The sequence below is a fragment of the Melospiza melodia genome, chromosome 4, assembly GCF_035770615.1.
Source record: "Melospiza melodia melodia isolate bMelMel2 chromosome 4, bMelMel2.pri, whole genome shotgun sequence".
Lineage (NCBI taxonomy): Eukaryota > Metazoa > Chordata > Aves > Passeriformes > Passerellidae > Melospiza > Melospiza melodia.
The window spans coordinates 4,598,550-4,626,544 of record NC_086197.1 but is presented as its reverse complement, the minus strand read 5'-3'; the positions used below and the strand labels follow the sequence as shown (position 1 = coordinate 4,626,544).

General features: G+C 43.0%; 1 protein-coding gene across 1 annotated transcript; it reads right to left on the bottom strand.

Moving 5' to 3' along the window:
- Positions 1 to 22: 22 nt before the first annotated feature.
- Positions 23 to 27,081, bottom strand: ITIH2 (inter-alpha-trypsin inhibitor heavy chain 2). Its single transcript, XM_063153690.1, has 21 exons — positions 26,867 to 27,081; positions 25,211 to 25,285; positions 19,646 to 19,681; positions 18,746 to 18,918; positions 17,141 to 17,245; positions 16,661 to 16,823; positions 16,071 to 16,178; positions 15,124 to 15,252; positions 14,351 to 14,467; positions 12,958 to 13,126; positions 11,224 to 11,349; positions 10,078 to 10,259; positions 8,487 to 8,672; positions 7,396 to 7,535; positions 7,010 to 7,182; positions 5,842 to 5,976; positions 4,047 to 4,160; positions 2,822 to 3,020; positions 2,224 to 2,396; positions 1,256 to 1,367; positions 23 to 385 (listed from the first exon to the last, which is right to left on the bottom strand). The coding sequence occupies exons 1-21, from the start codon at positions 26,948 to 26,950 to the stop codon at positions 238 to 240; spliced, it is 2,847 nt and encodes a 948-aa protein (XP_063009760.1). The 5' UTR covers positions 26,951 to 27,081; the 3' UTR covers positions 23 to 237.
- Between the last annotated feature and the right edge of the window lie 914 nt (positions 27,082 to 27,995).

Below are 27,995 nucleotides of genomic sequence, written 5' to 3'. Positions count from 1 at the left end.
ATGGAGTTGACAGCCCATTAAATCAGACACAGCAAGAGGAAGACACCTCCTCCAACCCTTTATTACAGATTGAATTTCTCAGCAGAAAAGGGAGTTTACATGTCTTTGAAACCTCAATAAAACAAAACAAACAGTGGTGGGGTCACCTCCAGTCACCCTGGTGTGACAGCTGCTGCTCGGAGGAGTTGTTTGGGCATGAAGGAGCAGATGGGAACGTTTTGTACCAAACTGGAGCATTCAGGGTTTCTTCATGAAGCTGTAGAGGTGGGGGACCAGGTAATCCCTGTAGTGGCCATCTATGAAGCCTTTGCCACTGTTGTGCACAAACCAGCACAGCACGTCAGTCCCCAGCACACGGTCTGTCCTGTAGTCCTTCTGCACGCCCCTGCAGGGACAGGACACCCAAAGGAGGGTCAAACATGGCAAAGAGACACGGAGAGACCCTGCTCTGTCAGAACCCAGCACATCCCTCTGGCTGCCCTGGATGGCTCGAGACCCTGGCAAGGGGGCTCAGAGACCCTGGCACAGAGCCCAAGGCACCTGTGCCTTTGGTCTTGACCCATGGAAAAAATTACCAACCTTATATGAGGATCAGCAAGCCACAAGAGTTTAAGTAGAATGATAGTGAATTTATCACCAGGTGAAAATGTAGAATTTTGGGGTTTTTAAAATGGGGGTCCAGGAGGCAAGATGGAGGAATCTGGGCATGTCCAGTCTTTCTCCTTCTTCTTCTTGGCCTCCATCTTCTGCTGTGATATTGGCACTTTTGGATTGGTTTAGAGTAGAGACAGACTGTCTCTACATAGGTGATAGGTATTGGGAAATTATTGCAAATAACATACACATAGTTTTTAGTATAAAAGATAACACCACCCCGAGGGTGGCCAGAGTGCCTCTGTCTGTCCTGCTGAGCAGACCTCGGCAGGCCAGAGAAGGAATATTATAGATAAGAAATAATAAAAACCTTGAGAATGAGAATAGAAGAATCCTGACTCTTTCTTTGACTGCTGGGCTGGGTAAAAGAGACTTTCTAACACATCTTGGGGTCACTCTGACCAGCAGAAATTCTGTGACTGCTCAATATTGCTACTGTGGGGAGAGGTGTCTTCCACCAGCAGGAAGTGGAAATAACCACAAAATGCAATTAATTTTACAGTTCTGTGAGCTCATGGGCCTATTCTGGAGGGTTCCAGGCTGGGCAGCTCCAAGGACAGAACTGATTTAGAAAGAGAGCAGTAAAGCACATGAATCCTACCTGGTAACAGTGAGCTTGTTGCCCTTCACTTCCATGATGGCTTGTGGTTTCTCTGGAACTTGCCCAGGTGTTTGGTGGTGGATTGACACTTCTGGTTCAGACACAAACTGACCTGGTCAGGGAGAGTTAAAAGGTGTTTGTGTGCCCCGACCTTTGAAGCTCCATGTCAGCTGCTGCCAGGCACTTTTGGAACATCAAACCAGCCCCAGCAGGCAAACCAATCCTGCATGGACCATGGCGTACTGTCTCTAGATAATCAGGAAAACAACCTCTGCTCCTCAAAAGGAGTTCTGCATGGGTCCAGGACTCAGAAGGTAGATTTGTCTTGTAAACCGAGGCTTTGTTTTATACCACTCCCAGAAAAGGCTGTCATCTAGGGAAGAGCTGATTACAGATGTTTGCACAGAAATCTCCTCAGAAAGTTTTGAGGAGTTTGTTTTGGTCTTTTTATTTTCAACATGCAGCAGTTTAGCCAGACAGGGAAGGTCCTGTCTCAGTGACACCAAATCTAGTCAGGTTTGTTTTGAAAACACCCTCCCCAGCTGGAATAAGGAATAATCTCCTGGTCCCTGATGTTCCACTATGTCCTTGGGCCTTCCAGGACACTACAGGAATTGCCCTATTCTCTTTTTGAATGATCTCCACAGCTTTTCCATCAGGACACAGTCACCAACAAATTGACAGCATGAAGGTGTGCCAGGAGATGTTTAGGCTGGATATTGGGAAAAGGTTCTTCACTCAGGGGGTGGAAGAGGCTCCCCAGGAAGTGATCACTGCACTAAATGAGAGTTAAGGAGCATTTGGAAAATGCTGTCAGGTAGAGGATGGGATTCTTGGGAGCTGGACTCCTTGTGGGTCCCTTCCAACTCAGGATATTTTATGCCTGTGACTGTAAAATTCCCTCCAAGATCTAGCAAAACCCCTTCCTAGTGCTCCACCATTCCCACTGCCTGGCCCCCAGCCCTTACCTATCAGCCCGTGGGCTGCAGGAGAGAACTGGTTTTCTGGGGGAATGTAGATCCCCAGGAAATCAACATTCACGGGGTGTTTCTTCCACACACGGTGCAGCAAAACCATGAAGGACATCTCCTTCCCCACAGTGATGGTAACGTTGCTTTCTCTCTTCACAGATATGAGGAGTCTGGAAGAGAGGGACCAAAGGGCAGGGTCAGTTCATCTGCCTACACATCAGCTCCCAACCCTTTGAGATTCACCCATCCAGAACAATCCCACAGGGATGGCAGATATGTCAGAGGATCCATTAAAAGCCCTGAGCCTTGGGAGTGGTACCCAGAGTTCTGGCAGGACAGTGCCTAATAAACAGACACTTCACCCCCATGTTGGGGCAACCTAATTTCCCCTACAAATTTAAGCTCTTTCTGCAGTGAATACAGATTTTGGATGTGGTGCTGTTGCCTAAACAGTGCTCTAGGGTGTCCAGCATGGCTGAGAGCTGTTAACCTGCAGGGAAAACTCTCCTGGATGATGTGAGTCAAGGCATGGCAGGAACCCTGAGCATATCTCAAACAGAATTAGGTGGGAGCAGGTGAAAAATGCTCGACTCACTGTTTGCGGATGACGTGCCCCGTGTCAGCCCAGCTCAGTGTGATGGCATATGAGCCATCCTTCAGCGTGATCTTTTCCGTGCTTATCTCCACTTTCAGGCCTTTCTTTTGGAAATAAAACCCAATCTTGCCAAAGTATGTGTTGAGTTTATTATTCTCTGCTTTCTTGGCCCCGACGAGCTGCCCATTGACCACAACTCCTGTGAAGAGCAAAGAAGGAGACATTGCCTCAGTCTTGGAGCACTGCCTGGAGATTTGGAGTTCTGATCTCAACAGGGAGCACCATGAGATCAACAGAAACAGGAATCCCTCTGACCCCGTTTTTCTCATTTTTCCAGCCAAGAGAAGAAATAATTCATTAAATTGCCTCCTGATGCTACTGTTCACCCCTTAGCACAATAATCTGGTGAGAATTGCTGTTAGATCTTGCTGGGATGGGAGCAAAACCCCTTCAGGTGTAGTGTAAGGGATGCATAGGACAAGAGGAAGTGGCCTCAGGTTGTGCCATAGGAGGTTTAGATTGGATGTTAGGGAAAGTTTCTTCACTAAAAGGCTGGTCATTGGAACAGGCTGCCCAGGGAAATGGTGGTCACCATCCCTGAAAATGTTCAAAAATCTTGTGGATGTGACGCTTGGGGGACACATTTTCCTGGTGGGGTTGGCAGTGCTGGGTTAAAACTTGGACTTGATCATCTTTATGGTCTTTGCCAACTCCAACTGTCCTGTTATTCCATGATCTTGGCTCCTTTCCCTGCGTTTGGCCATCCTCACAGTGAAAGGGTTTTCCCCAGTAGCTCACTTCTACTCTGAGTTTCACCTTGTTTCTGCAGCCTCTTGTCCCTTAGCTGTGCACCTTGGAGATGTGCAAGGTTTCACTTCACCTGCTGATCACACGGTTAAGAGCACCAACCATGGATCCACCACTTCTTTTCTTAAGCTTGACCAAACCCAGCTGCCTCAGCCTCTCTGCTCCAGCCCCAAATTCATCTTGATGGCCACCACTGAATTCAACCCAGTTTTTCAACATCTCTCTTGTACTGGCAAGATCCAAACTGGACACGATAGTCCAGATGTGGAGGGAAACAACCATTTTCCTCAGCTTGCTGCTCACACTCCTGCCAGCACACAGTCCCCCCTGTAGGCAATTCCCCTGGTGCTTCCAAACGCCTTTCAGAACCAAAAGAAAAAGGCTGTGCTGTAAAATAAGCCACGTTTTACTCCCTTACCAGTGCCAGGGTCAGAAACCAAGTTTAGGATCTTCCCAGGCTCCGAGTTGATGTTGAAGCAGATGTTCTTTTGGCTCTTGGGCAGGTGTATGGTGAAATGTGGGTCATTGTCCACTGAAACACACAAACAAACAATTGTGAGAAGCAGGTCAGCACCTGCACTGGAGGGGAGAGACACAAAAGCTTTTCAAAAGGATTTTGAAGCACTTTTTGGGGTTCCTCATAGTAAAATGAGGTCTCTTTCCACCCTAAGTTCTCCAATGCTCCTCACAAAAGGCTCTCAGACATTTCCCCCTCATACAATTCCCTGGTTTAAGGGAAGGAAGCGTCATTCCTGGTTTGAGAGCTGCCAAATGCAGTGATGCCAGGTTAAAACACATCCTGCCTACTAATCCCACTGAGGAATACAATCCAGGACAGCTTCTCACAGTATATTTAACAACCTGTAAAAAATCACTTGTTTTTAAAATTTTAAAAGTTTAATAGTAATAAAATGGTTATAAAAATAGTAATACAATTAGAGTAAGAATAATTTGGACAATTTGGATTAGGATAATATGAGACAATAGAGACAGAAAGTTACAGATGTCCGGGTACCTTTTCTGGCAAAATAAGCCCAAAAAAGGCCCCACGTTAACAGAGGATTAACCCTTAAGAGCAATAACCCGTTGCATATTCCCACACTTCATACATGATGCATAAATTCCATTCAAACACAGGATTCTGTCTGGTCGGTGTCAACTTCTTCCTCTGAATCCCAACAGAGTCTTTGAGGCAGTAAGAAGTTCATTTCTCCTGATAATGGGGCAATAAATTTTTTTTTTTCTCTGAAAGATTCATGTGTCCTGTGGCTGCTGTCTCACTGCGAGTCCTTTCTTTAAAAAAAGTATCCTACATAGCGCAGTTTCTATTTTAACATTTTTTATAAACTAAAACTATATTTAACAGACTACTTAAGAGATTTAATATAGCATTACTGTCTAACACAACACATATAATATTCATTTGAATATTTGCAAAAAGCCAACCATAAAATACACGCATTTTTCACACAACCTGATAGGATTGGGCCCCTCAGAAATTCATATACCCCAGCTCCTGCTGGGTTGGTGGTGTCTGGCATTTCCCTGTGCTGAGAAGGAGTTTGAGAGCTCTTTGTGAAATCACTACATAAATACACACATCTCACAGAGAGTTATTGTAGCAACACCGTGTTTATGGGCAGTGGTTCTCACAGCTGGCTTGCTCAAATAAACTGCCACTAAACTGGGGCAAAGGCCCAAGAGTTAACAGGAGCCATCAGAAACCAGTGCACTCAGAGATTTTTATCTGCCACAGAACATTTATCTGCCATTTACAACAGCAGTAACTCCACAATAGCTTTCATCTGTCATTTACAATGGAGGCAACTTTGCTACTGCAGAGAAGCTGAAGTTAAGCTCAGCAAACAACCCCAGCCTCTGGGAAGCACACATGAGGAGCTTATGAGGTCACTTTAGATCCTATTAGCATCCAAAATAGTTTCATCCTTGTAGCTTACAGCATATTTTTACAGGTTCATCTATTCTAAACCAAAATTACTCCATGATTTATAAAGAAAAAGCTTGGGTTGGAAAGGACCTTAAAGAGTATCTTGTTCCAAGCCTCCTGCCAGGGACAGGGACACCTTCCATTAGACCAGGCTGCTCAAATCCCATCCAGCCCAGCCTGAAACACTTCAGGGATGGTGGTGAGTGATTAGGGGATGAGTGTTGATGTGTCTGGTGCTCCTGGTAGAGAAATGCTGTGGTTTTACCTCTGTTGATTGTCAGAGAGGCCGTAGGTGAGCCCCTTTGCTCAGGCATAGAGCTGACTGGCACAGCTGTGACATCGGCCCAGGGTGGGATCCCTTTGTTGTTATTGGGAGCATTTGGAGTTAATCCCAGGGTTCCTGTTAGAAAACAGTCACAATTAGGGTTCTGTTACTGCTGACATATTTAAGAGTGTAAGTTTTAGAACATCTGCAGTAGATCAAAGCTTGATGTTGTTATACCAATATAAAGCAGGTGCAACACAATTTACAACGAATTTGTGTAATGTCGTAAAGTTGGACTTGCTCCAGTGTCTCCATCAATGAAATATGATTTAAGAGGGTAGATAGCTCACCATAAGTTAGCAGTGAAAAAATGGAGTCTGGCTTTTTATCTCTCATTCATGAGAGCAGCTCCCACTTTAGCAAAGCCTCCAATGTAAGGCTTGAAGTGTTTCGCCAATAAAAAAAGCTGACTTTTAAAAACTTGGCACATGGTAAAATCTGACTTGGGTCCTGAATTTGAGGTGCCTGAAAAAAGACAGGACTCTTCCTGCATGCTCTGGGATGACCCATGTGAATAAAGGTTTCAGAGAAGTGCAATAATTTAATATCTGTGACCATGTTCTTCCTTCCATGATGGAGACAGGGCAAAGTAACTAGTCCTGTCTCTCTCCCATTCAGTTCATAAAGCAACATGATCTTAAACAATCCATGAAACTTGGTTTGTTTGATGTGCTGGGCTGACATTCACATCTGCTGACCCTGCTGTGAAGAGGAGTAAGAGGAAAGAGGAGTTATCATATTATTGCAAAGCTCCCATACCTTCTCAGTGATTTCTGATGGGCATCTCCTCACAGCACAGCCAACAAACTCCAAGTCACTCCTCACCCAGCTAACCCAGTCTTTTATAGCACTTATCCTTACTGGACACGGTTGTGGCCTGTTAAGGGCAGGCCTGCTCCCAATCTTTGGTGATTCTACAGCTGCAGCTCCTCAGGAGTGACATTACCTTCTGCACTGTCTTTATTTTCTTACATTCTATCCCCCCACAGAGCTGGGGGATTGCACAGGTTACATCTCTGCTAGCATCTTCATCCTTGTGTCCCTAATTCAGACCAGAGGCTGTTTCACACAACATGAGAGACAGTCATGGTCAGAGTGAGACACTGACCTGGGCAGCAGCCCTTCCTGGGGTCTTTGGGCTGGTCTGCCAGCATTATCTCATCCTTCTCAGCATTCTCTATCAGCATGGCCGTGAAGGGGGTGACGATGTGATGGTCCAGAGACATCTGCAGGATGGATTTGGTGATGTTCCTCTTCAAAGCTGCGGTGGGGGCTGCGTTTCTGGGAGGAAACAGAAGCAGAACTCCTGGTCAGCAGGTCTACAGGGCAGCTGCCATGGCAGTGGCACGGAAGGGTCACAGAGCCAAGAGGAAAGGCTGAGGGGATTAATCCTGAGCTGTTCCATGGCTCTCACTCAGGCTCCATAAGGTGAATCTCCACCATTTCATTCCCTCAGCCCCACATCCAGGCCTGTTTGAGCACATTGCTCCTCACCTCTCTGCCATCATCTGGTTGACAGTCAGATAGGCCCACAGCTTCCTGGTGAAGTCAGGATCTGCATATTTGTCCTTCTTCATGAATCCATCCAGCTCTTCAACATCTCTCAGGGTTTCCAAGACGAGCTCTGCGTTTGCCTGTGCAAAGAGAGAAAAAGATAAAGGATGGGAGCCAGGAGAATGGGGTACCTGGAATTCCCTCTTGGTTGGGGTTAAGGACCCACTCTGGCCCTGCCCGTGGTCAGTTCCAGATCAGAAAGTCCCAGCACTGTTGGTCTGACTGCAATGGAGAGGGAAGGTGTAGCAGGAGATCCTTCTGCTAAAGGCACTTCTGTGGTAGTGGATTAAAGTAGTTCAAGGAGCCCAAGAGGTGCTACCTCACGCCAAAAGAGGTTCTTGACAGAGCTCTGTGATCCTCTCCTCAGGCTTTTTCACATCCAGTTCCACTGAAGAACACCAACCACACTCTACTTTCTCACACGGGCCCTTGGACTGCACTGTGCTTTGGCAGGAAAAATACTGAATATGTTTGAGTTTTTTCCAACAGCTGACAAATGATAACTCCTAAGCTCTGTAAGAGTGCAGATAATTCTGTTCCTCCTCAGAAAGAAGGGTCTCAATGTAATATTCCCATCCCACCCCACTCCACCTGGAAAAGCAGACCTGAAAGCATAGGGAAAGGCTCATCACACATAATATACACACATCAAAGGGCAGTGCTAGGACTTGATATGCTGTAGATCCACCACCTTGAACTCCCTGATGGTGGAAAGTTCAGTCATGAAAGGAGTTATTTTAGGGGATCACTCCTGCATCTCCACAAAGCATGAAGGAAAATCCATACTTTTGTCTGGATTTAATCTTTTTGGTACATTTATCAGCAACAAGTTCCTCTGGCAAGCTGCAGGCTGCAGGAAGTGGCTGTGCTCGAAGCTATTGTGAAACACTGTCGGAAAAATCTCCCCATCCAGACGCCAAGAGGACAAAACCCTCGACTGGGCATTAACCTTCAGCAGAGACACTGCCCACAGGAGGGAATGGAGCAGCCCAAACGCCCTGGGCAGGTGTCCCAGGGACACCTTCACTCACTGCAGTCGCGGTGACGATGCTCTCCAGGTGCTGCAGGTTCTCTGTGTCCACCTTCCCGGCCACCACGATCTCTGAGCCACCAAAGTAGTTGTGGAAGCTGCTCTGGGTGACGTCTGACACTGACTCCTGGGGGTAGTTGAACTGAATCTTCCTCAGGAGCGGGGTGGAGACCTGGTTGTAGAAATTCTGAGGGGGAAGGAGGCAGAGAAGTGAGTTTGAAGTGATTCTCTTGCAAGGCCACTCTTACTGAAAGGACAACAGGTGACAAAACCTGGAGCCCTAATGAGCAAGAGGGAATTTCTGTCACCATCATATTTTCTGAAAAATCCTCTTTGCCCAGGATTCTCCTCCTGGGAAGCTGAGAAGCCTCAGAGAAAAAGGAAAACAATATTATCTCATTTGCTTCTCCTGTGTTTTGCTGCTTTGGAACGTGGTTGGAGATTGTTTATCCCACATGTGAATTGTTTTTACTTAATGACCAATCATGATCAGGCTATGTCAGGACTCTGGAAGAGAAAGTTATGAGTTTTGACTCTCATTCTTTGTGGACTTCTGTCTTCTGTCTGTACCCTTTCTCTATTCTTTAGTATAGTTTTAGTATAGCATAATATAATATAATATAATATAATATAATATAATATAATATAATATAATATAATATAATATAATATAATATAATATAATATAATATAATATAATATAATATAATATAATATAATATAATATAATATAATATAATATAATATAATATAATATAATATAATATAATATAATATAATATAATATAATATAATATAATATATAATGTAATGTAATATAATTACATAAAATAATAAATTAGACTTCTAAGAACATGGAGTCAGATTCATCATTTCCTCCTTCATCCTGGGGACCCAGCAAATACCACAAATTTCCTCATCTCATTGAATGCAGACTTCTTCATACTTGGCACACTTTTAAGGGGGTACAGCAAGAATATCTGGTCCAAGTCTTGTGAAATTCAAAGGATGGTCAGAAGTCCATGGGTTAAGTTGTTCTCAGACCTAAAAGTCTTGAGCACAGATGTGTGTGGACCTGAATCCCTCCTCAAGATGGTCAGCTTTGGGCTATTGCATAAAACACACAGCTACTCTTCCACCTAATTTTTGTATAGATGATGAAATCAGGGAACAGTAACAGTATAAGGGTGTCAGAGTTTGATCAGCAGCAATTCCTGTTCACTGATTTGGAGCCAGAGGTAGAGTTGACTTTTTCTTGCACTGGCTAAGTCTGGATTATCATTGAGCATTTATATGTAGGGTTTTTGTTAGGGATGAAATGGCCTAAAGTAACATCCAGGCCTTAAGTTTAATTCAGAAAGTATTTTTTTTATAGTCAAGGCTGTTTTATAGAATATTAATCCCACACAGGGAAGTAAAGTATGTGTTATAGATATTACTAAAACTGTATCTAGGACCACTTGAGCTGAAATATGATTGATACCTTGCAGGACTCTCCAGAAAAAATGATGGGTTTTGAGAACTTCTTGCTAGTGGAGCTACAGCTGTGAACAGAACAGGAGAGTTTCAGAGGCAATGAGGCAGAAACTCACCTTCATTTGGAGAGAAGTCTCCTGATTTCCAAAAATCCTGTGGGCCATGCCGCGGTTGTCGGTTGCGATCCTCTGCAGGAAATCGTAATCCACATCAAACCCAATCCCGAGGCAGAAGAGAGAGAACTCGTCCTTGATGCTCTGCTTCACATTCTTCTGGATGGTTGTCAGCTTCAGCTCACCTTGGAGACACAGAAAGGGTGACATTCACCTGAGCAACAGCAAAGTCTCCATCGAGGTGAGCGCGTTCCTGCTCTCCCTGTGTCTCTGGTTCTCTCTGGACATCAGGGAAATCCAAGCTCAGTGCCAGATTTCCATTGCCTACAGCAACATTTGAGCTTCTCCTGGATAGAGATTAACAAAGTGTTTGCACTGAAGACAATCCTTTTTGACACTTTTTAAAAATATGATGGTTTTTTCATTGTACACCCAGGGCTCTTAGTCTCTTTCAGTCCTAGAGGGATTTGAAATTTTAGAACATCTGGCGTTCTCCCAAAATTAGTGATTCAAGATCTCTGCAAATTGAGCCATCCCCACGAAGACTTTATTCTGTTTCTCATACTTAAGATGTTTAGAACATTTAGACTTATTTTAAATGGCAGGAATTTTGGACCTGATATCTTCAAGTCAGCAATTGCTTTGACCTGTACCAAATCCAATCCAAATTAATTTGCTTTCTTCTCTCTTTTCCTGCTTTGGATGTTATGCTTGTGACTGCATAGATCTGTGTGGGCTAAGCTCATAGGAAGTGGAAATTGTTGTACAATGACAGGATCATAGAATGGTTTGTGTTGAAAAGAACTTCAAAGCTCCAGTTCCAACCCCCCTGCTATAGGCAGGGACACTTTCCACTAGTCCAGGTTGCTCAAAACCCCAATTTCTCTGAGGTTGTTTTGATCACCTGTCCTACAGGACTTGTGCACTTCTGTAAATTGCAAAAAAATCAACCTGCATAACAAGCTGCTCATCTTTTGAAACCTTCTGTGCAAAGCCCCATGGCACTTCTAGCACTTGGCAAAAGGGCAGCAGAAGGCTTTGGAAGAAAGATGAATGGAATTTTTTAAACTTACTGCCAAATTGTCTACTTGTTGCTTTTCTCAGGCTTACCCCACCAGCCTTTCTTCTCACCCAAAGCAGGACCCTTACCTACTGTTGGGTCTCCATCAGATACCAGTACAATCATGGAAACTGAGTTTGGGTCCAGCATGCCTAAACTTTTGGCTTCGTTCAGGATGAAAGTGGCTCGGAGAAGAGCTTCATTGATATTTGTGCCTGTCAAAGACACAATGAAGAAAACAAGTTTTTTATTCTCGTTGAATCCAGATCAGTTCTAAGATTCTAGTGGAGTTAAGAGTTAGTTAAGTTAAAAAACCCTCCTTTCTGATGTTTAGGTACACCTTTCTGCACTCTGGTTCCCTTTTTCATCCCGGGCTGTCACCTTCATGAGGATCCTCCACTCCCCCTCACTAATTCCAGTGTGGAATTTGTGGCGTTGGGAACTCCTTGGTGTGGGAAGAATTACTGGGTTTGCAGGGAGGTGATCGAATGAGAGCATGGAAAAACTTCCTGTTCTGGCCGTCAGCCCATTCCTTGGACAAGAAGAGCTGTATGTTTGCTGAGCTTATCTAAGGTTTGATTTGTGACACAGAAGGAGCAGAGTAAGAAATCAGGATGAGAGGAACAGAAATCTGAAGGCGGAGCAGTCAGAAAATAGGCAAATTTTTTTGTCAAGAAAGAAATAAGTCAGCAGCTCCAGAGACAAGATAATAAAATGCTGCGTTTAAGGTGGCTTTGCTGGATGGGAGCTGATCTCTAAGCTTATCTGTCAATTCTTTTGGGGTAACAGTCACTCATATAAAGAGCTTGGTTTCCTATTTCCAACACACTGATGATTTTGGACAAGTCCATAACTTCATGTTCATTGTAGTGAAAACTTCTGGAGATGAAGATGCCACAGCACCAGAAGCCTCTGATTTTTGGGAGAATCTCTCCACACTACTGATGCACAAATAACTGAATAACAAATCCAGAACTGCACTTCAGAGAGTGGCAGATTAAAATCATCGTAAGCCCATTCCAAAGACCTGTACAGCTGAAAAAGGCATCTGTCCTTGTTTATCAGACAGGGAATGAAGGCACAAAGAGGATAAACAGTTTGCACACATGGCATTTAGTAGCTCATTGAATCTTTAAGGTTGGAAATTACCTCTCAGATAGAGCCCAACCATTAACCCCAGTCCACCACTAAACCACGTCCTTAAATTCCTGCAGCTGTTTCTTGTAGGATTTGTGGTCCAGCCCTTTCCCCAGCTTTGTTTCCTTCTCTGACATGCTCCAGCCCCTCAATGTCCTTCCTGCTGAGAGGGGCCCAAAACTGAGCATGGGACAGGTGTGGGCTCACCATGCCCAGCACAGGGAGGGTCACCGGCTGGTCCTGCTGGCCACACAAGTGCTGATCCCTGCCAGGACAACATTGGCTTTCCTGGCCACTGGGCACACTGCTGGCTCGTGTTCAGCTGGCTGCCAGCCCGGGAAAAATGATTGTGGTTCCCTGCTTAGGGAATATTTCATCTGCCTGTTCATCCAGGCCTATGAGATGGACTTCATCTTTCAGTGGTGTTTGGGATCTCTGAGGTGGGAGGTAAGATAGATTAAGGCAGCTGTTCTGTGGTCTGTGTTCTATCTGCCACAGAAGGAAATGCCATCCCATCCCCTAATACAATAAACTGCAATTCTTCTGCTCTTCTTTTAAGCATGCTTTTTCTCTTTTAGGAATCAGACACTTTCTTTAGGAATACTCTGACAGCCTGAAGGCTGTCTGAGCCACCCATTCCTGTGACATGCAACTTCTGTGAGCACCCTGCAATCAAAACCTCATACCCCCGTTGGGATGGATTGCCTGGATGTACTTCTTGGCATCTTCCACCTGTGCTGGGGTGGCTGAGACCAGATTGTCCCTCCAGCAGCGGACGTTGTGGTTGAAGTCGATCAGGGAGAACTGGTCAGCAGCACGGAGCTCACTCAGGATTGCCTTCATGGCCTCGATGGTCTGGGAGAAGTTTAAGAGAAGACAGGTTTATGCTTCATGCTTATAAATGCCTCTTCTTAACTTGTGACCGCAGGAAAATATAAGCCTGTGAGCAATGAGCACATGAGCACTGAAATCCGAGTTAGAATCTGCTATCCAAATCTCTCTTTTAAATTCTTTTTTGCACTTCTTGCATAATGTCGAAATTTTCACCAAAGAAACACAGAATAATTGCAATTAGGAAGGATAAACTCATGGCTCAACTTGCAATTAGGAAGGATAAATTCATGTCTCAACTTTCTTAACTCCTGCTAACACAAGGTGAAGTGAAAGGAAGAAACATTTGGGGTTCAGGTGAGAGCAACTGCTGGGCTCAGATCAGGAGACTTAGCTCTGTCTGCAAGGCAGTCGTTTCAGGCTGGCTAACATCTCTTTGCAGATGTGTGATTTAAACAAGTGACAATTAACCTGTATCCCAGTCTTGCAGCACTGATTTCCCCAAGGAAGCAATCTGCCAAGCCTTACTGTTGTGCTCTGAAGGAAATTCAAATACACCTGGAAGATCCCCAGCTAATGTTTGTCCATTCAGTCCTTAAAACCCTTCAGCGACACACAATATACAATTTCCCAAACTCCTCACTCAGACCTACAGGGTTTTCCCTAATATCTGAGATAAACTTCTCCTGCTGCAAATCCATCTGATTCCATCTTATTCTACCCTGTCTGGGCATGAAAGCCAGTTGATGAGTTTCCCCTTCAGAAAAATTGTTTGCATATTTGGAGGCTGATTATCTTTCTTGAAGCATTTTCTCTTGCAGACTAAAATATCTTATTTTAACATTTTTTCCCCTTTATGGGTTATGTTGTCTAAACAATCCTTAGTGGTCTTCAGAGGGCTGTCAACAATTCATCCATGTTTGGAAAGCAGGGATGGAGTATCCCCATTGAGACTTTCCCAGGATTCAGTATGGAGCATTAGAGAAAAAGGGGGTCAGAGCCTTTGCAAAATATCTTGTGATCTGTCCTTTAAAATTTAAATTTAGAGTTAAAATCTGGCACCACCTCTTCCTTAAAACATGGAAAAAGCATTATAAATAATGGGGTAAAATCATGGAGTCCCTGGTTCCAAATAGTCTCCAAATTAAACTGCTAATTTTACATGCCAGTGTGGTACAGAAGTGCATGGTAAAGCACATGGGGAAAGTTGGCAGGACATTCATTTTGCAACAGAGGTCAAACACTTACCTGTTTCATTTTTAGTCCCCACATGGAGCCACTGACATCTATAACAAATAAAATGTTTTTGGGCAGTGGATCAAGATTTTCCGGAGCAAAGAAGTGAATAAAATAGCCATTAAAAATCTGTAAAATAAAATAAAAAAAAAATCACTGTAGAAATGAGCTATAGCAAAGATTTCAGAAAACTCAAGACAGTGACAGAGCATAAAATTCTTATTTTCTCACTGAGTTAATTATTTTTCCCTTTTGTCTCTCTCTCTTCTTTATTGGCCAGTTCTAACTTTCATCTCTGCACGTCTCTGCAGCCTTACACAATTTTTACTCAATAAAGGCAGAGCCTGGTTCTCAAACAACTTCTATACCCTAGCACAGGGAGGAATGAAAAAAGCTTTGAAAAAGACTGTTCTGCCTGTAATAATTCAACCTCATAACTCAGCTTCATGTTAACATAAAAATAGTGATGTTCTGGTCGTCTCCTTGTGATGTATTGGTACAACATCCAATGACTCCATCCTCTGATTCTACATTAAATCACCAGAGTGCTGCCAGGTATAAAGACACTGGCTTTTGGACATGACAGGAATCTTCTCCTGCTGTATGTAAGCCCATGTCTTAGTCATAAATTAAATAAATCCATTCTGCCCACTTAAAATCCCTCTGTTCTTTCAATTGGATACAGAGCTTGCCCTCATGCTTATTTCCCTGAAGGATGAAGTTTAGCACAGTTTGCGAAGGACAGCAATTCCTTTATTCACAGCTCTCTGAGCAGCCACACTTACTTCCAGCTCTCCCCCCGTGGTCTCTCTGTTCACGTCGTACTGCACCACAAAATTTCCATCCACGGCCGTGGACGAGCACTTGGGGCATTTTCTCTGCTGATCCATTGTTGGCTTGAAGGAAACGTGAGCCTTGGGATGAGGAGAGACCATCAGTCAGGGAGGTGTTGTGGGAGAAGGGGGTGCTTGGCACAAAGAGGCTCCACATCCTCATGAATTGTCTGATTTTCACTGATTTCATGCTTTCATTATTTGTGGAAAATGGACTTTGTCACTTCAGAAGAAAAACAGCACTGAGGGTTGCCTGGATTTGTTGATTCAGTTGTAGCAAATGTGACACAAATCACACGACCCATCTACAGCACCAAGAATTTCAACTAGAGCTGGGCAAACCATTTCTATTAAGCAACACACTGGGTTTTATTAACATTTTCCTAGTTGAAACTATCCACAATTTTATCAACATTTTTAATCGGTTTCTAATTGACATTTTCCCCCCAGATAAAGAGGATTGCCATTTGTCTGAATTGAGTAGTAGGAAATATTTTCATTAGTCATGTGACTGATTATGCAGACTTTATGACATTTTTTTCTGTTTTAACTGGATAACTTGAAATTACCTGAGAAGACAAGACTTAATATAGACACATAGTACCTCTGAAATAATTTGCTAAACTAGAAATGGAGGTGAATTTGAATGTCAGGAAACAATACTGCCTGGCATATTACTGTGGAATTAAAGACAGGTTTTGGCACATTTTTGCAGGTACAAAAAATTGCCAGGACTGTGCAGAGTAAGCATGAAAACTGAAGATTCTGTGTTTTTTCCAGTCTGTGACTGGTTACCTTTTTCTCTCCCTTGAAGATCTGGTGTTTTTTCCAGTCTGTGACTGGTTACCTTTTTCTCTCCCTTGAAGATTTTGTGTTTTTTCCAGTCTGTGACTGGTTACCTTTTTCTCTCCCTTGGAGATGGTGGTGATTCCATTGAAGTGATCTCCAAGTGAATTAGGAACGTGCACATAGCGCAGTCCCTGTGGCTCAATGATGCGGACATCCACCTAAGGGCAGGAAGGGAGGACATTTATTTTGGAGAGCTTTCCCATCCCTGGAAGTGCTCAAGGCCAGGTTGGACCAGGTTTTGGAGCAGCCTGGTCTAGTGAGGAACAAATGTGTCCTGTCCCCAGTTGTAAACACAGCTGAGAGTCTCCTGAATCGTGACTGGCTCACGTCAGGACCAAACAAGCTTTGACATTTTTATACTCTTGTGTAAACTGGACTGAAGGAAAACAAACAGTACTTGCTGTTTATTTGGAACAGCGCTTTTCACAAAAACCCCAACTTCATGAGGTAGTGTCCTATGAGAGCTGATGATCTCTCCAGAGCCAAGATCACAGAATGGTTCGGGATGGAAGGGATCCTAAAGTTCACCCAGTTCCAAGCCCCCTGCCATGGACAGGAACACCTCCCTGAAAACTGTGGGTGCTTTCTCAGCAAGAATTCACCTGTGGGGCTCTTCCCACACACCCCAGCTCTGCCTCACCTCCAAGTGCTTGGCCAGGCGTCCTGGCTTCACAGAGATGACGTGCTCGTAGGAGCTCAGCTTCCTTCGGATCATTTCGTGGTAGTGAAGCTGGAACTGGATCCTCATTCCTGGGGGCACATTCACTTCGGTTTGGAAGTTTTCCATGTCCAAGGCATTGCTCCTGAAAAATCAGCTGTGGGGTTATTTTGAGGAAATACAAGGGGAAGGAAAAGCTTCTTTGAGCTTTGGTTTAGATTGAGGGTTTTGATTCTAACTGTGGCCTCTGTCAGGGAGCAGCATGTGGCTGCTAGCATGGGGCGTTTTAGCAAGCTGAAAGCTGAAACACAGTAAAATCCATGACAATTAAATAGCAGAGCTGCTGTAAGTAAGCATTTTCCTTTGCAGGATTCCCCCTCATCTATCCTCTCCTGGGATGGGCCATCTCAGCTCTCCTGTGAGTAAATTCAGTACAAAACCCATATACCAGAGTGTTTATACCTGACTATTCCAGCAGCTTTGCCTTTGGCTTTTGCTTGAGCATACATTTTTCTGGCTTCAGATTTTTCCCGAATATGGCTGGTAAATGTGATACCATTGATATCCCTAGGAGAGAGAAACACAGTCAGCTTGCAAAAGAAACAACTTTACAATCGAGGACTGTTTCTTCAGTTTACATCAGTGAAATCTAAGATGGTGGGAAATGAAATAACAAGGTTCTTACTTAACCCCAAAGTAATGAATTCTGATTTTCACTGGAGCTCTATCTTTTTCCCTACCTGATTTTTATTTCAAGTAGCCGGCACCATTGTGCTCTGAGGAGGAGGATCTGCTTCTCCTCCAGCTCCTCCACACTTTCCCCATGCTTTGGGCAGGGAAGGCAGTTCCTGATGCCATGGATTGTTTGGGACATGGATCAGGACATCTCCTGACCAGCAACCTGGCTGCTGCCTCTCTGAATGGAAACTGAACCAGGCCAGTTTCTGCTCAGTGAGGGCTCTGATTTGGGTCTCTCTCCTTTGATTTGGCAAGGCTTAGTCTGTTTGAGACTTTTGTCTATTTTTGTTGATATTGACCAATGGCTCAATAATTACTGGGGAGGAGGACCTGGACAGACAGGCAGACTGATGCATGAACCTCCTGAGAAAGTCTGTAAAATTTACACTGAACCTGGAAAATGAGGACAGCTTTTTTGGTTTACAAATACTTCCTTCCCAGCCCATTGAAAGCTTCCAGAAGATGAGGCTGATACCTTAATTTTAATTGGGCCTTGGGACTTCAAAGAGACATGAGTAGTTATAAAGTTTTTTGCTGTATGAATATGACACTATGACAATTAGTTTCAAAGGTGAAGAGTTTAAGATATTAAAGTCTGTGTTAAAGTATTAAAGTCTGTATTAAAAACTTTCTGGTACAGAGTTCTAAGGTTCTGTGTAGGAACAGTGGCAGTAGTGGTAATAGTTGTTCTCTGGTATAGAGTCTGATGTTTTTAGTAGTAGTAGGAACTATTGTTTTTTCTTTTTCTTTCTTCTCTATTTCTTCTTGTTGCTCTTTTTTCTAATACAGGGGGATTTTTATATATAAACCAACTAATTAGCTAAAAGGAAGATTCTAAAATATTCTTTCTAAATGAATCTAAATTAATTTAAATGTGTGAAAGTAGTGTTACTTTTTACTTTAAAAACTATGTATATAATATTATTTATGTAATTATTTGTTTTCTTAGTTAAAATTTAACTTGATGAGTTTATTTATTTATGTGAATAGTTCTATTTATTTATGCATATAGTTCTATCTATCTTAGAGATGTAAGTAAAGCTCTGTTATGTTTTTGTTATGTTTGGAGTTAAGTTATTGAACTTTAAACTTAGCCTTAGGGCCTTTACTAGTTAACACAGTTTTTAAAGGTACTTAAAATGTATTTCTACTTATTTAAAATTATAACTTACATTTCTATTTACTTAAAAATTAAACTTATACTTTTAATTCATATTTATGGGGTTTAATAAATCTTTTTTTTTTTAAAGGTTTTAATTAACTCTTGTGTTCATCTCTCTCTCTCTGAGGAACCCAGAGAGGCTTGTACCCCTCCTGACCCCTACTTACATGGTAAAGTTGTCAATGAAGGCTCCTTTGGGCACTTGCACGTCAAACATGATGGGCTGGGGCCTCCTGGCGTTGTTCACCATCTTGGCCTGGATCATGGTGTTGGCCAGCCTGGATGTGATGGTGGATTGCACCTTGTAGCTGTACAGACCTACCTTGTCGTCATCCTCCACCTGCATTTGACAAAACCGCTCCGTAAATTTAGGGCATGACTGGAAAAAATGCCCTGGAGGAAAATATCAACCATTTTTGTAGTCTCAGTGCTACTTTTTAATTGCTGCTCCTTACAACGTGGCAGCTGGAGGGGGTATGGGCCCAAGTTCAGGACATCTCCATGTTTTACCTGGAAATTGTGGCAGGATATTCGCATGAATATAGTTCATTATAACATTTCAGCTGAAAGAAGGCATTTTTTAAACTGCAAGGTTTTCCTTGCTTTTTACCATGCAACCAGTCCTTGGAATGACTCTAAGAGTGCAATCCAGCATGGTCAGCTACACAGTAATCCTGAACATCATATGATGATGAGGAGAGAGCTCACATTTTCCATAGAAGTCCCAAATAGAGGAGACTTGAAGCACTGGTTACTGGCTTGGTGTTGTAAATTGTTAAACCACAGCAGGGGGATAACAGTATTTAAGTGTTTTATTAAGACATTGTCTTTTTCTAATCTGTTTTGATGCTTATTTCTTCACCTTTATCATACCCTTTTCCTTCCAAGAGCAGATGCATCAATAGCACTGTGCAAACAGCACCCTGTTTAAAGAAAATAGGTTAATACCCAACCAGAAGTAAAAACAAGGAACTGAACAAACAGAGGGATTGATTTCCAAAAAAAATGGTTAACCAGAAAAACACTTTGTTCAGTAATATTTACCATAGTGGAAGAAAAATACTCACCAGATCTCCATCATACCCCCAGTCAGACGTGCTCCGCTGGAAAAGAGAAACATGGAGGGGACATTTCAGCAAAGCTAAAGCACTGACTGGCTGTTTCAAGGCAGGGATCGGTGTCTAAAAATTGTTTTCTAAGATTATGAATCATAAAACAAGGAATTACAGAACTATTCGGTTTGGAAAAGACATCGAAGATCAAGTCCAACCATTAACCCAACACTGCCAGGGTCACTAAACATTTACATGATTTTTTGAATGCTTCCATCAATAGTGACTCCAACACTTCCATGGGAAACCTGTTCCAATTTTTGACAACCTTTTCACTGAGGAAAATATCCTCCCTAATATCCAACCTAAACCTCTCCTGGCACAGCTTGAGGCCATTCCCTCCTGTCCTGTCCCCGTTCCTGGGAGCAGAGCCTGATCCCACCTGGCTGTCCCCTCCTGTCAGGAGCTGTGCAGAGCCACAGGGGCCCCTCTGAGCCTCCTTCGCTCCAGGCTGAGCCCTTTCCCAGCTCCATCAGCTGCTCCTCATCAGATTTGTGCTCCAAACCCTTTCCCAGTTCCACTGCCCTTCTCTGGACATGAATGAGAATTAATTTGAACTCCTAAAGTGTGAATATTCCTTTTGTCTCATTTCATGTATTTCTACGTGGGATGCTGGAGCATGTGATTTCCCAGCTGTGCCTCAGAACCTATCATAAACAGGACAGCTTTCTTCCTCTGCCTTTTATTTTATTTTTAAAGAAAACATTCTCTTTTAGAAAAACATTCTTCCTGAAAGCAAATCACGCTGGCAGAAAGTCATCCTCAGACACCCTTGTTTTTAACAGAAAAGTTCTCTTTGTTTTTCTATGAAAAGTGAAAAAAACCCTCAAACCCCAGACTTATTTAGCTCACTTTGTAGCCAGTTACATTAGAAAATATTTATGTATTATATGCAATATGTATAAATTAAAAAACCCATTGTGTAATCAATATTACATTTACATGCTTGTGCCTATGGAAATTTGTTATGCATGGATTACTTAGAAGAAAATTCTCATTAATGGTTGTGGTTTTCCCCCTGCCCTATGATTTGCTCCATTTGGAAAATTCTATGTCTATGCTGACATCTTGTGGCCATTCAAATAATTCTCTTTAATTCCCAAAAAATCTCCCCCACTTAATGGATGTTTCTATTAATCCCCTGAAAGGGAACTTGGCTCACCTAGATGCAACTTTTTAATGCAGAGATCTGCTTTTGAGTTATCACCATACGTAGGCCAGCTCAGCTCTCCAGGGTCAAGAGGACCCAAAACCACAGAAGATGCTCATGAAAACATCATTTAATCCCATGGTGCACTGGAAGATTGCTCTGCAGCTGTTAAATTCACTTGAAGCTATTAATTAATTTTGAATTATTTTCACTTGAATTAATTTTCTGTTCTAGAGAAATGTTGTGCTGTATAAGAGATGATGATGTCATAGCAAGTTCATGTTAAAGACATGATTTTAAAGACCCTTTAAAGGCAGATGGAGAGGATTTCTCCCTGCCTGATAACAAATGCAGGTTTTCATTTTCTGGCTCTAAAGGCTCTACCTGAACCATTCAGAGTGGGATTTAAGGATATGGAAGTTTATGGCTCTCTAGAGACCCTCTGCAGACTGATCCTGTCACACCCCACAAAATTCATGAACAGTGAATTGGATTTCCACTCCTGATAAAGGACCAGGCCATGAAGAGTGATTTTTGGCCCCACACATACCCTTGGCACAGGGAACATCATCGGCTTGAATACAAATTAAGATTAAACCAACATTAACTGAAACAAATTTAATTTTGGAAAGATGAAGACCAAGACCTTAGAACACAGGGGTTTTGTTTTATTGGGGTACTTTTCTGGTTCTCAGCTTAGGGCTCCTGACCCACTTTAGGAATGGTGGTTAAAGCTTTCAGGATGCCCAGCTTTCCCTCCTGATAGTTTTTGGTGGTGAAGAAGGGGTATCTGAAGGAGAGGGAGCTCATCAGTGCACATGTAGTGACTGCCAGGGATGTGGTCAGAGATCAGACGTGGCCTGGGCCAGCCATTCCCCTGGGAACTCAGAGGCTGCGGAGGCCAGGAGGACAGAGCTGGACCTTCATCTTCAGGCACCTGAACCCCAGAATCATGGAAACACAGAATCACAGAATGGTTTGAGTTGGAAGGAACCCTAAAGATCCTTTAGTTCCACCTCCCTTGCCATGGCCAGGGACAGTTCCCACAAAATCAGGTTACTCCAAGCGCCATGCAATCTGGCCTTGAAGATCCTGCTTCAGGTCTGAGGATCTGCCGATGTGATTATTGAGATCAGGGACTTCTGTGGTACCTGAGGCAATTTCCAGCATGAGGACTCATGGCTGATCCTGGCTTTTAAACCACATCCAGACCTGCTGATCACTGCACAAAAACAGGATCTTGAGCCACATCTCATGCATGCCAAATTGCTAATCAGAATGAAGACAATGTGTACCTCAGGAACTGTTTGAAGGACAGATGCTGGGCTCTGTCTTCATGTACTGAGATGCATCTTCTCCTGAAACCTGTGCAGGACATGGACATTCAACCCTTCACAGTGATCTTTGTTCACATCATTATGCACGGATATTGCAGCTATTTAGTAAAATAAGGAGAGCACAATCACAGATGTTCTGCACTTGACAGAAATTGCTTTTCTACTGGGGCATGAAAATGTTGAAAAGCAGATGCCCCACAGGAGAAACCAGAAAGAAGAAGTGATCTGCAAGTGCCCAAGGCCAGGTTGGACAGGGCTTGGAGCAACCTGGGACACTGGAAGGTGTCCCTGCCCATGGGAGGAGAATGGAATTAGATGATCTTTCAGCTCCCTTCCAACCCAAACCACTCCATGTTTCTCTGATTTAATGATCTACCTGGAATGCCCTTCCAGTTCTTTGAGGTGCTGCTCCCTCATAATTCAGCTATTTTCCTGTAATTCCCTAAGCAGTTTTTAACACTCTCCAAATCCATTGCAGCCTCTTCACACTCCTTTCAGGGGATCCTCACTGTGAGGTGCAAGAAGAGAAATTCCAGACCTAAGGCAGATTGTCTTCACAGTGCTGCAGATGGATCCTTGTCTGTTTGGTTCCATTTACACCCTGGCAGCTGGAAGAGTCTCCAGCCAGCTGATTTAGGGGAAATTCTTCAGTGTGAGGGTGGTGAGTTCCTGGAAGAAGATATCCGGAGAAGCTGTGGCTGCCCCATCCCTGGAAGTGTTCCATGTTGGGTGGGTTGTGACAGTGGTCACAGGGGTCTTTGGATGAGGGAAGAGACGAGGATTTGACTCTATATTTCAGAAGGCTGATTTATTATTTTGTGATATTTATATTACATTATAACTATAGTAAAAATAATAGAAAGAAAGGTTTCCTCTCAGAAAGCTAGCTAAGAAGAGAATAGAAAAGAATGATAACAAAAGGCAGCTCTCTCAGACTCTGTCTGAGATAGCTCGGCCTTGACTGGCCATTAATTATAAACATCTAAGATGGGCCAATCAAAAATCTACCTGATGCATTCTACAGCAGCAGATAACCATTGTTTACATTTTGTTTCTGAAGCCTCAGCTTCTCAGAAGAGAAAAAGAAAAACCTAAGAAAAGATTTTCACAAAAAGATGTCTACGACAGTGGGGCTTGGAGCCCCCTGGGATAGTAGAAGGTGTGGGAGGTGTGGGAGGTGTGGAAGGTGTTCCTGCCCATGGCAGGGAGGTTGGAATGAGATGAGTTTTAAAATCCCTTCCAACCCAAACCGTGCCGTGATTCTATCATTCCATCCTATCTCTTTCCATAAATCTTTCCTGTGCTGCTTCTCTTGGAGGGGACACCAGGCAGGCAGAAAAGGAAAAAGGTGAGATCTCACCCACCCCTGGACAGGCAGAGACCAGGACCCAGGCCTGGGCAATGTGCTGCAGAACATCCCAGCTCACAGGGTGCCTCACAGGTCTGGACACTTTATCTATCTCCCAAACAGAGATAAGAGCTGTGCACCACCATATAGATGTTCACAAGGTCAGCTGCATTCCAGCCCATGGAAAATTCTGCTGCTGTGGTCACGAGGACCATGGACCCACCTGAGACACAGCATTTCAGGAATTACTCAGGGGCAAAATAGCAGAATACCTTATCTGTTTCCAGGAAACCATCCTCTGTGTTTAGAGCCAATCAATAGGGTCTGCAGGGAGCTCTGTTCCCTCATTGCCAATGGGCTGGTGAGCTCTTTGCAGGAAAGCATGGTGCTGAAAAAATAATTTGGGAGACAGCCTTCCTGTGGTGATGAACAGGAAATAACTGTGTGCCTGCTGCTGTCTCAAGATGACTTGCACAGTTCAGTTTAATGTAATTTATTATATTTTATTGTGACTCAACTAATACAAGAGTATTTGAGATCTTAGTTTCATTGGTTTGCCAAGATTTATTTGATAGGTAAAGGATAGGAAATAATTTATGGGATTAAAACTAGTAACTGGTATAATGAAACCAGTGGTACAATTGTAAATTACTGCATGCATATGTCTGTGCCTCTGTCTACCCAGAAATTTTGGGAACAGAGGCAACATAATACATATGGCACTGATAGAGACATATTGGAAAGAAATGATGCCTTGAAGAAGTGCAGCTAGGAAGGATTTCTGTTTGGATCATGATTCAACTATTTAAATACTGGACTGGCAAGTGTGACAAGGCTTGATTCCTACTCATGCTAAAATCTGCCATTCCTTCCACTGCTATGCAGACTTTAGGTATCAATAAGTTCCATCCAAAGCCTTAGGATAAAGGAAAATCAGGTTTGTCTCTGTGTGATTTCAAAGACTGGGAAATCCAACATTACTCAAGATGATCTTTCATTTTCACTACATTGAACAAGCTCAAGAAAAGCAGCACCAGAGCTTGGTGGAGGACAAGGTCCACTCTGATCCTCATTTCTTTCATGCAGTGTAATGAAAAATTTAATACATTCAAACAAGTGATTTCATGAGTATTATCATTAATTGCTACCAAGTAAAACACAGAAAAACTCTTGCAATACTGCTCTAAATGTTTCTGTCTCCCAAGCCAACAGACTAAAATAATCTGCAACCCATCAGTGTGCTGCAAACAAATTTTCTTCCCAGGTCTCAGATGCCCCCAGCTCATCACTGAGTGTCACTCTTTGACCAGAGTTAAATATGAATACATGGACTGAATGTTCACAGCCTGTACTTGCCAGTGCCTGAAGTCCTTTTCCACTTTCTCATGGAAAAGCCTCACCTGTTTCAATGGGATTTTCCCCAGACATGAAATTAGACAAGTATGTCCATTTTTTATCACCTCAGGAGCACAGAGACAGGGCAAAGCCTTGCTGTGCTTAAGGGAGAGCAGCACATTCATGTCCCAACCACAGACATGGAAGTCTCAGTGCCAGATAAATGCCTAAAAAACCATCTGGTCCCACATGATTTCACTCTCATGACGCTGGAGATGGGAAAAGACACGTGGAGAAAGCCCCCAGGCATTCTGGCCTCCCTCCTCTTTGAAGCATTTCTGGTACTGTACCTGGTACCTGCCATTTCTGGCCCTGGGGCTCGAGGGAAACCCATCCATTTCCAGATCAATCAGGTTTTCCACTTCCTAGAGGAGGCAGAAGAAGAAAGAGTTGCTGTTGCCTTACTGTTTGATTTATCACTTGATTTATTATTGATTAGCACTTTACAGGAGAGTTCCAAAGGGAATTTACCTCCCCTGGATGCTAATGGGGAGCACAAACCATCTCAGACCAAAACCCTCACACATTCAGTTTCCCTCGGTGGCCAACCAGCTCTATGAACTCCTGTAAAATCACGACCTTTACCATCACTTTACAGCCTTTCCTTCTGAAACAAGGAGTAATATTTAACATAAAGTGACCACAAAGAGCAAGAGGCAGATGATTATCATCAGGATGGGTCCAACCACGGAAATTACAGCATTTCAGACACTGATATCACTCAAATAGTGAGATGGGAATCTCACTCACTCAGAAGTTCAGAGAATTTCTGCTCAAACCAGTAGAAATTGTCTCTGGTTTTACACCAATACACCTGAGAACTAAATTTCCCCCAATGACAGCAGAAGAACATCAGGTCTTTTCCAAGTGCAAAGCTGCACTGATTCATTTACAAGTGTGGGTCACACCACAGCAACAGTCTTAATTAAATTTTGTTATGAGTTTAATTTATAGAAGAAGTTTAAGTGCATGAGTTCCTTTCCAGCTTATGTGATAGCATAGCCAGAAAGGTTTGCACAAAATTAATCTAAATTGTTTAAGCATATTGATGTTAAATTGATAAGGCATCTACAATGAGAAAGAAACACAGGTCTGGAATATTTTTCCTGGGAATTACAAACCCAGTTTTAAAATCTCATTGAGTCAAGAAAAAAACCATAAAAATAAAGAAAATAGGATATCCAGCTCAGTGGAGATTTTTATTGATCCTGCAAAGGAAAAGAAAGCCTCACGACATCCCTGCTGACTTCACAGAAATATTTCAAAACTACAACATGGAAATGGGTGTAGACACCAAATCTAAGTTCACATGAGCCTGGGAGTTTAAATTTAGACTCAGTTTCAGAGTCAAAGCTATAACTATACTTCTTCTCATCATTGTATTATCCTAATAACTGATGGTCTCTTTCATAAATTCTCTCATCCCTCTGCTGAGGAATGTAAAGTCATTAGGATATTCACTCTATATTTGAATTCCTGTTAACAAAAACCCAATTCCATACAAAGCTTTGCTGAAGTTCACAGAGGTTCCATTCACAAAGGTGTCTAGGTGCCCTGTTTCTGCTTATTCCAGGGAAACAGGGTGTAAAATACGCTGAAGATCTGAGTACAGAAGCCCACTTAAATGCTTAAAGGTTAAAAACCACACCAGAGAAGGCAACACTGAAGTAAGAATATGAAACTGCTTGGACTGAAATTTGGACTTATGCTCTCACTCTCCATTTAATAATATTAAATAGTAATAATAATAAGATTTAATAATATTAAATAAAACATTACAAATGACAAATGAAGACCAATTATCAGAAATATTTACAGCTGAAAGTAGAAGTACAGCTAAAAGTAGAAGAGAATTGTGAAGCAGTGACCCAGTTCTGCTCCCACTGCTGCTTCTATCCAGAGTTCAGCAGGGAAGGGAGAGCTGGGCCCTGCCCCCAAATACTCACATCTGGGATGTCCCCAATCACCAGCTCAAAGCTCCTGACTCCAGAAACGAGGAACAAAACCAAGAAGCTGCTCAGATTCTTCATTTTCTTCCCTCTTGTTTCCTCCTGAGAGCAGCTCACTCAGGTACAGGCGCAAGTTCTTCCCTTCTCTGAGACAAGTTCAAGGAAACTGCCCAGGTTTGTGCAGCATTTTGAGCAAAGTTCTGAAATGCTGACTTTGTTTAGGCCGTGGGTAAATATTAGCCTTGCAACACAAGCCTGAGCTGTGGTGCCTGAGCAAGGGTTATCCAAACAGAGTCCTCGCCCGATAACAGCCCTGCCTTGGATAGGCTCCCTCCTTGCTTTTGTGATGTTTGACTAATTTCCCGCTAGGCACAGAGCTTGCAGTGTCCAAAAACTTCAAAAGGTCTCAGCAAGGGCTCCAGCCCTGCCTGTTTATAGCAGAGGAGGTGAAGTTTGGCTCTCGGTGTGAAGGAGGCAGCAGAGCTGGGCTCTCCCACCCAGCCAACACACAGGGGCTGCTGAGACCCTGGGGCTGCAGCCTGGCCCACACAAACCCCTTCTCTCCATTCTGCTGGGGAAAAACATCACAGCTGATGGTGTGATAGCTCCAATTTTCCAAAATCAACCACATGAGAACGTCTGATGGTATTTTCAGGTGCACGTTGCTCCTGGGTGATTTTGGAACAGGTTTTTTTGCCTCCCTGGTTATTTGGGCGCTTAAAGTGATGAGATAACGAGAGCAAAGGAAAAGGGGAAAAGAAGGGAGGAAGATGCCTTTTGGGAAAAGTCGTTGGGGTATCCCTCCCACTCTTCCACAAGGAAAGGACTGTTGGAAACACCTGAGCAGCTTCAAAGCAAGTGACAGAATTACTGTCTGAACTCTGGGATAAAACAGCAGCCAAATATATATGATTGATATGATATGATATGATATGATATGATATGATATGATATGATATGATATGATATGATATGATTGATATTATATGATACTTATGTTGTTGTGATGTGTTGTGTTGATATTATATTATATTATATTATATTATATTATATTATATTATATTATATTATATTATATTATATTATATTATATTATATTATATTATATTATATTATATTATATTAC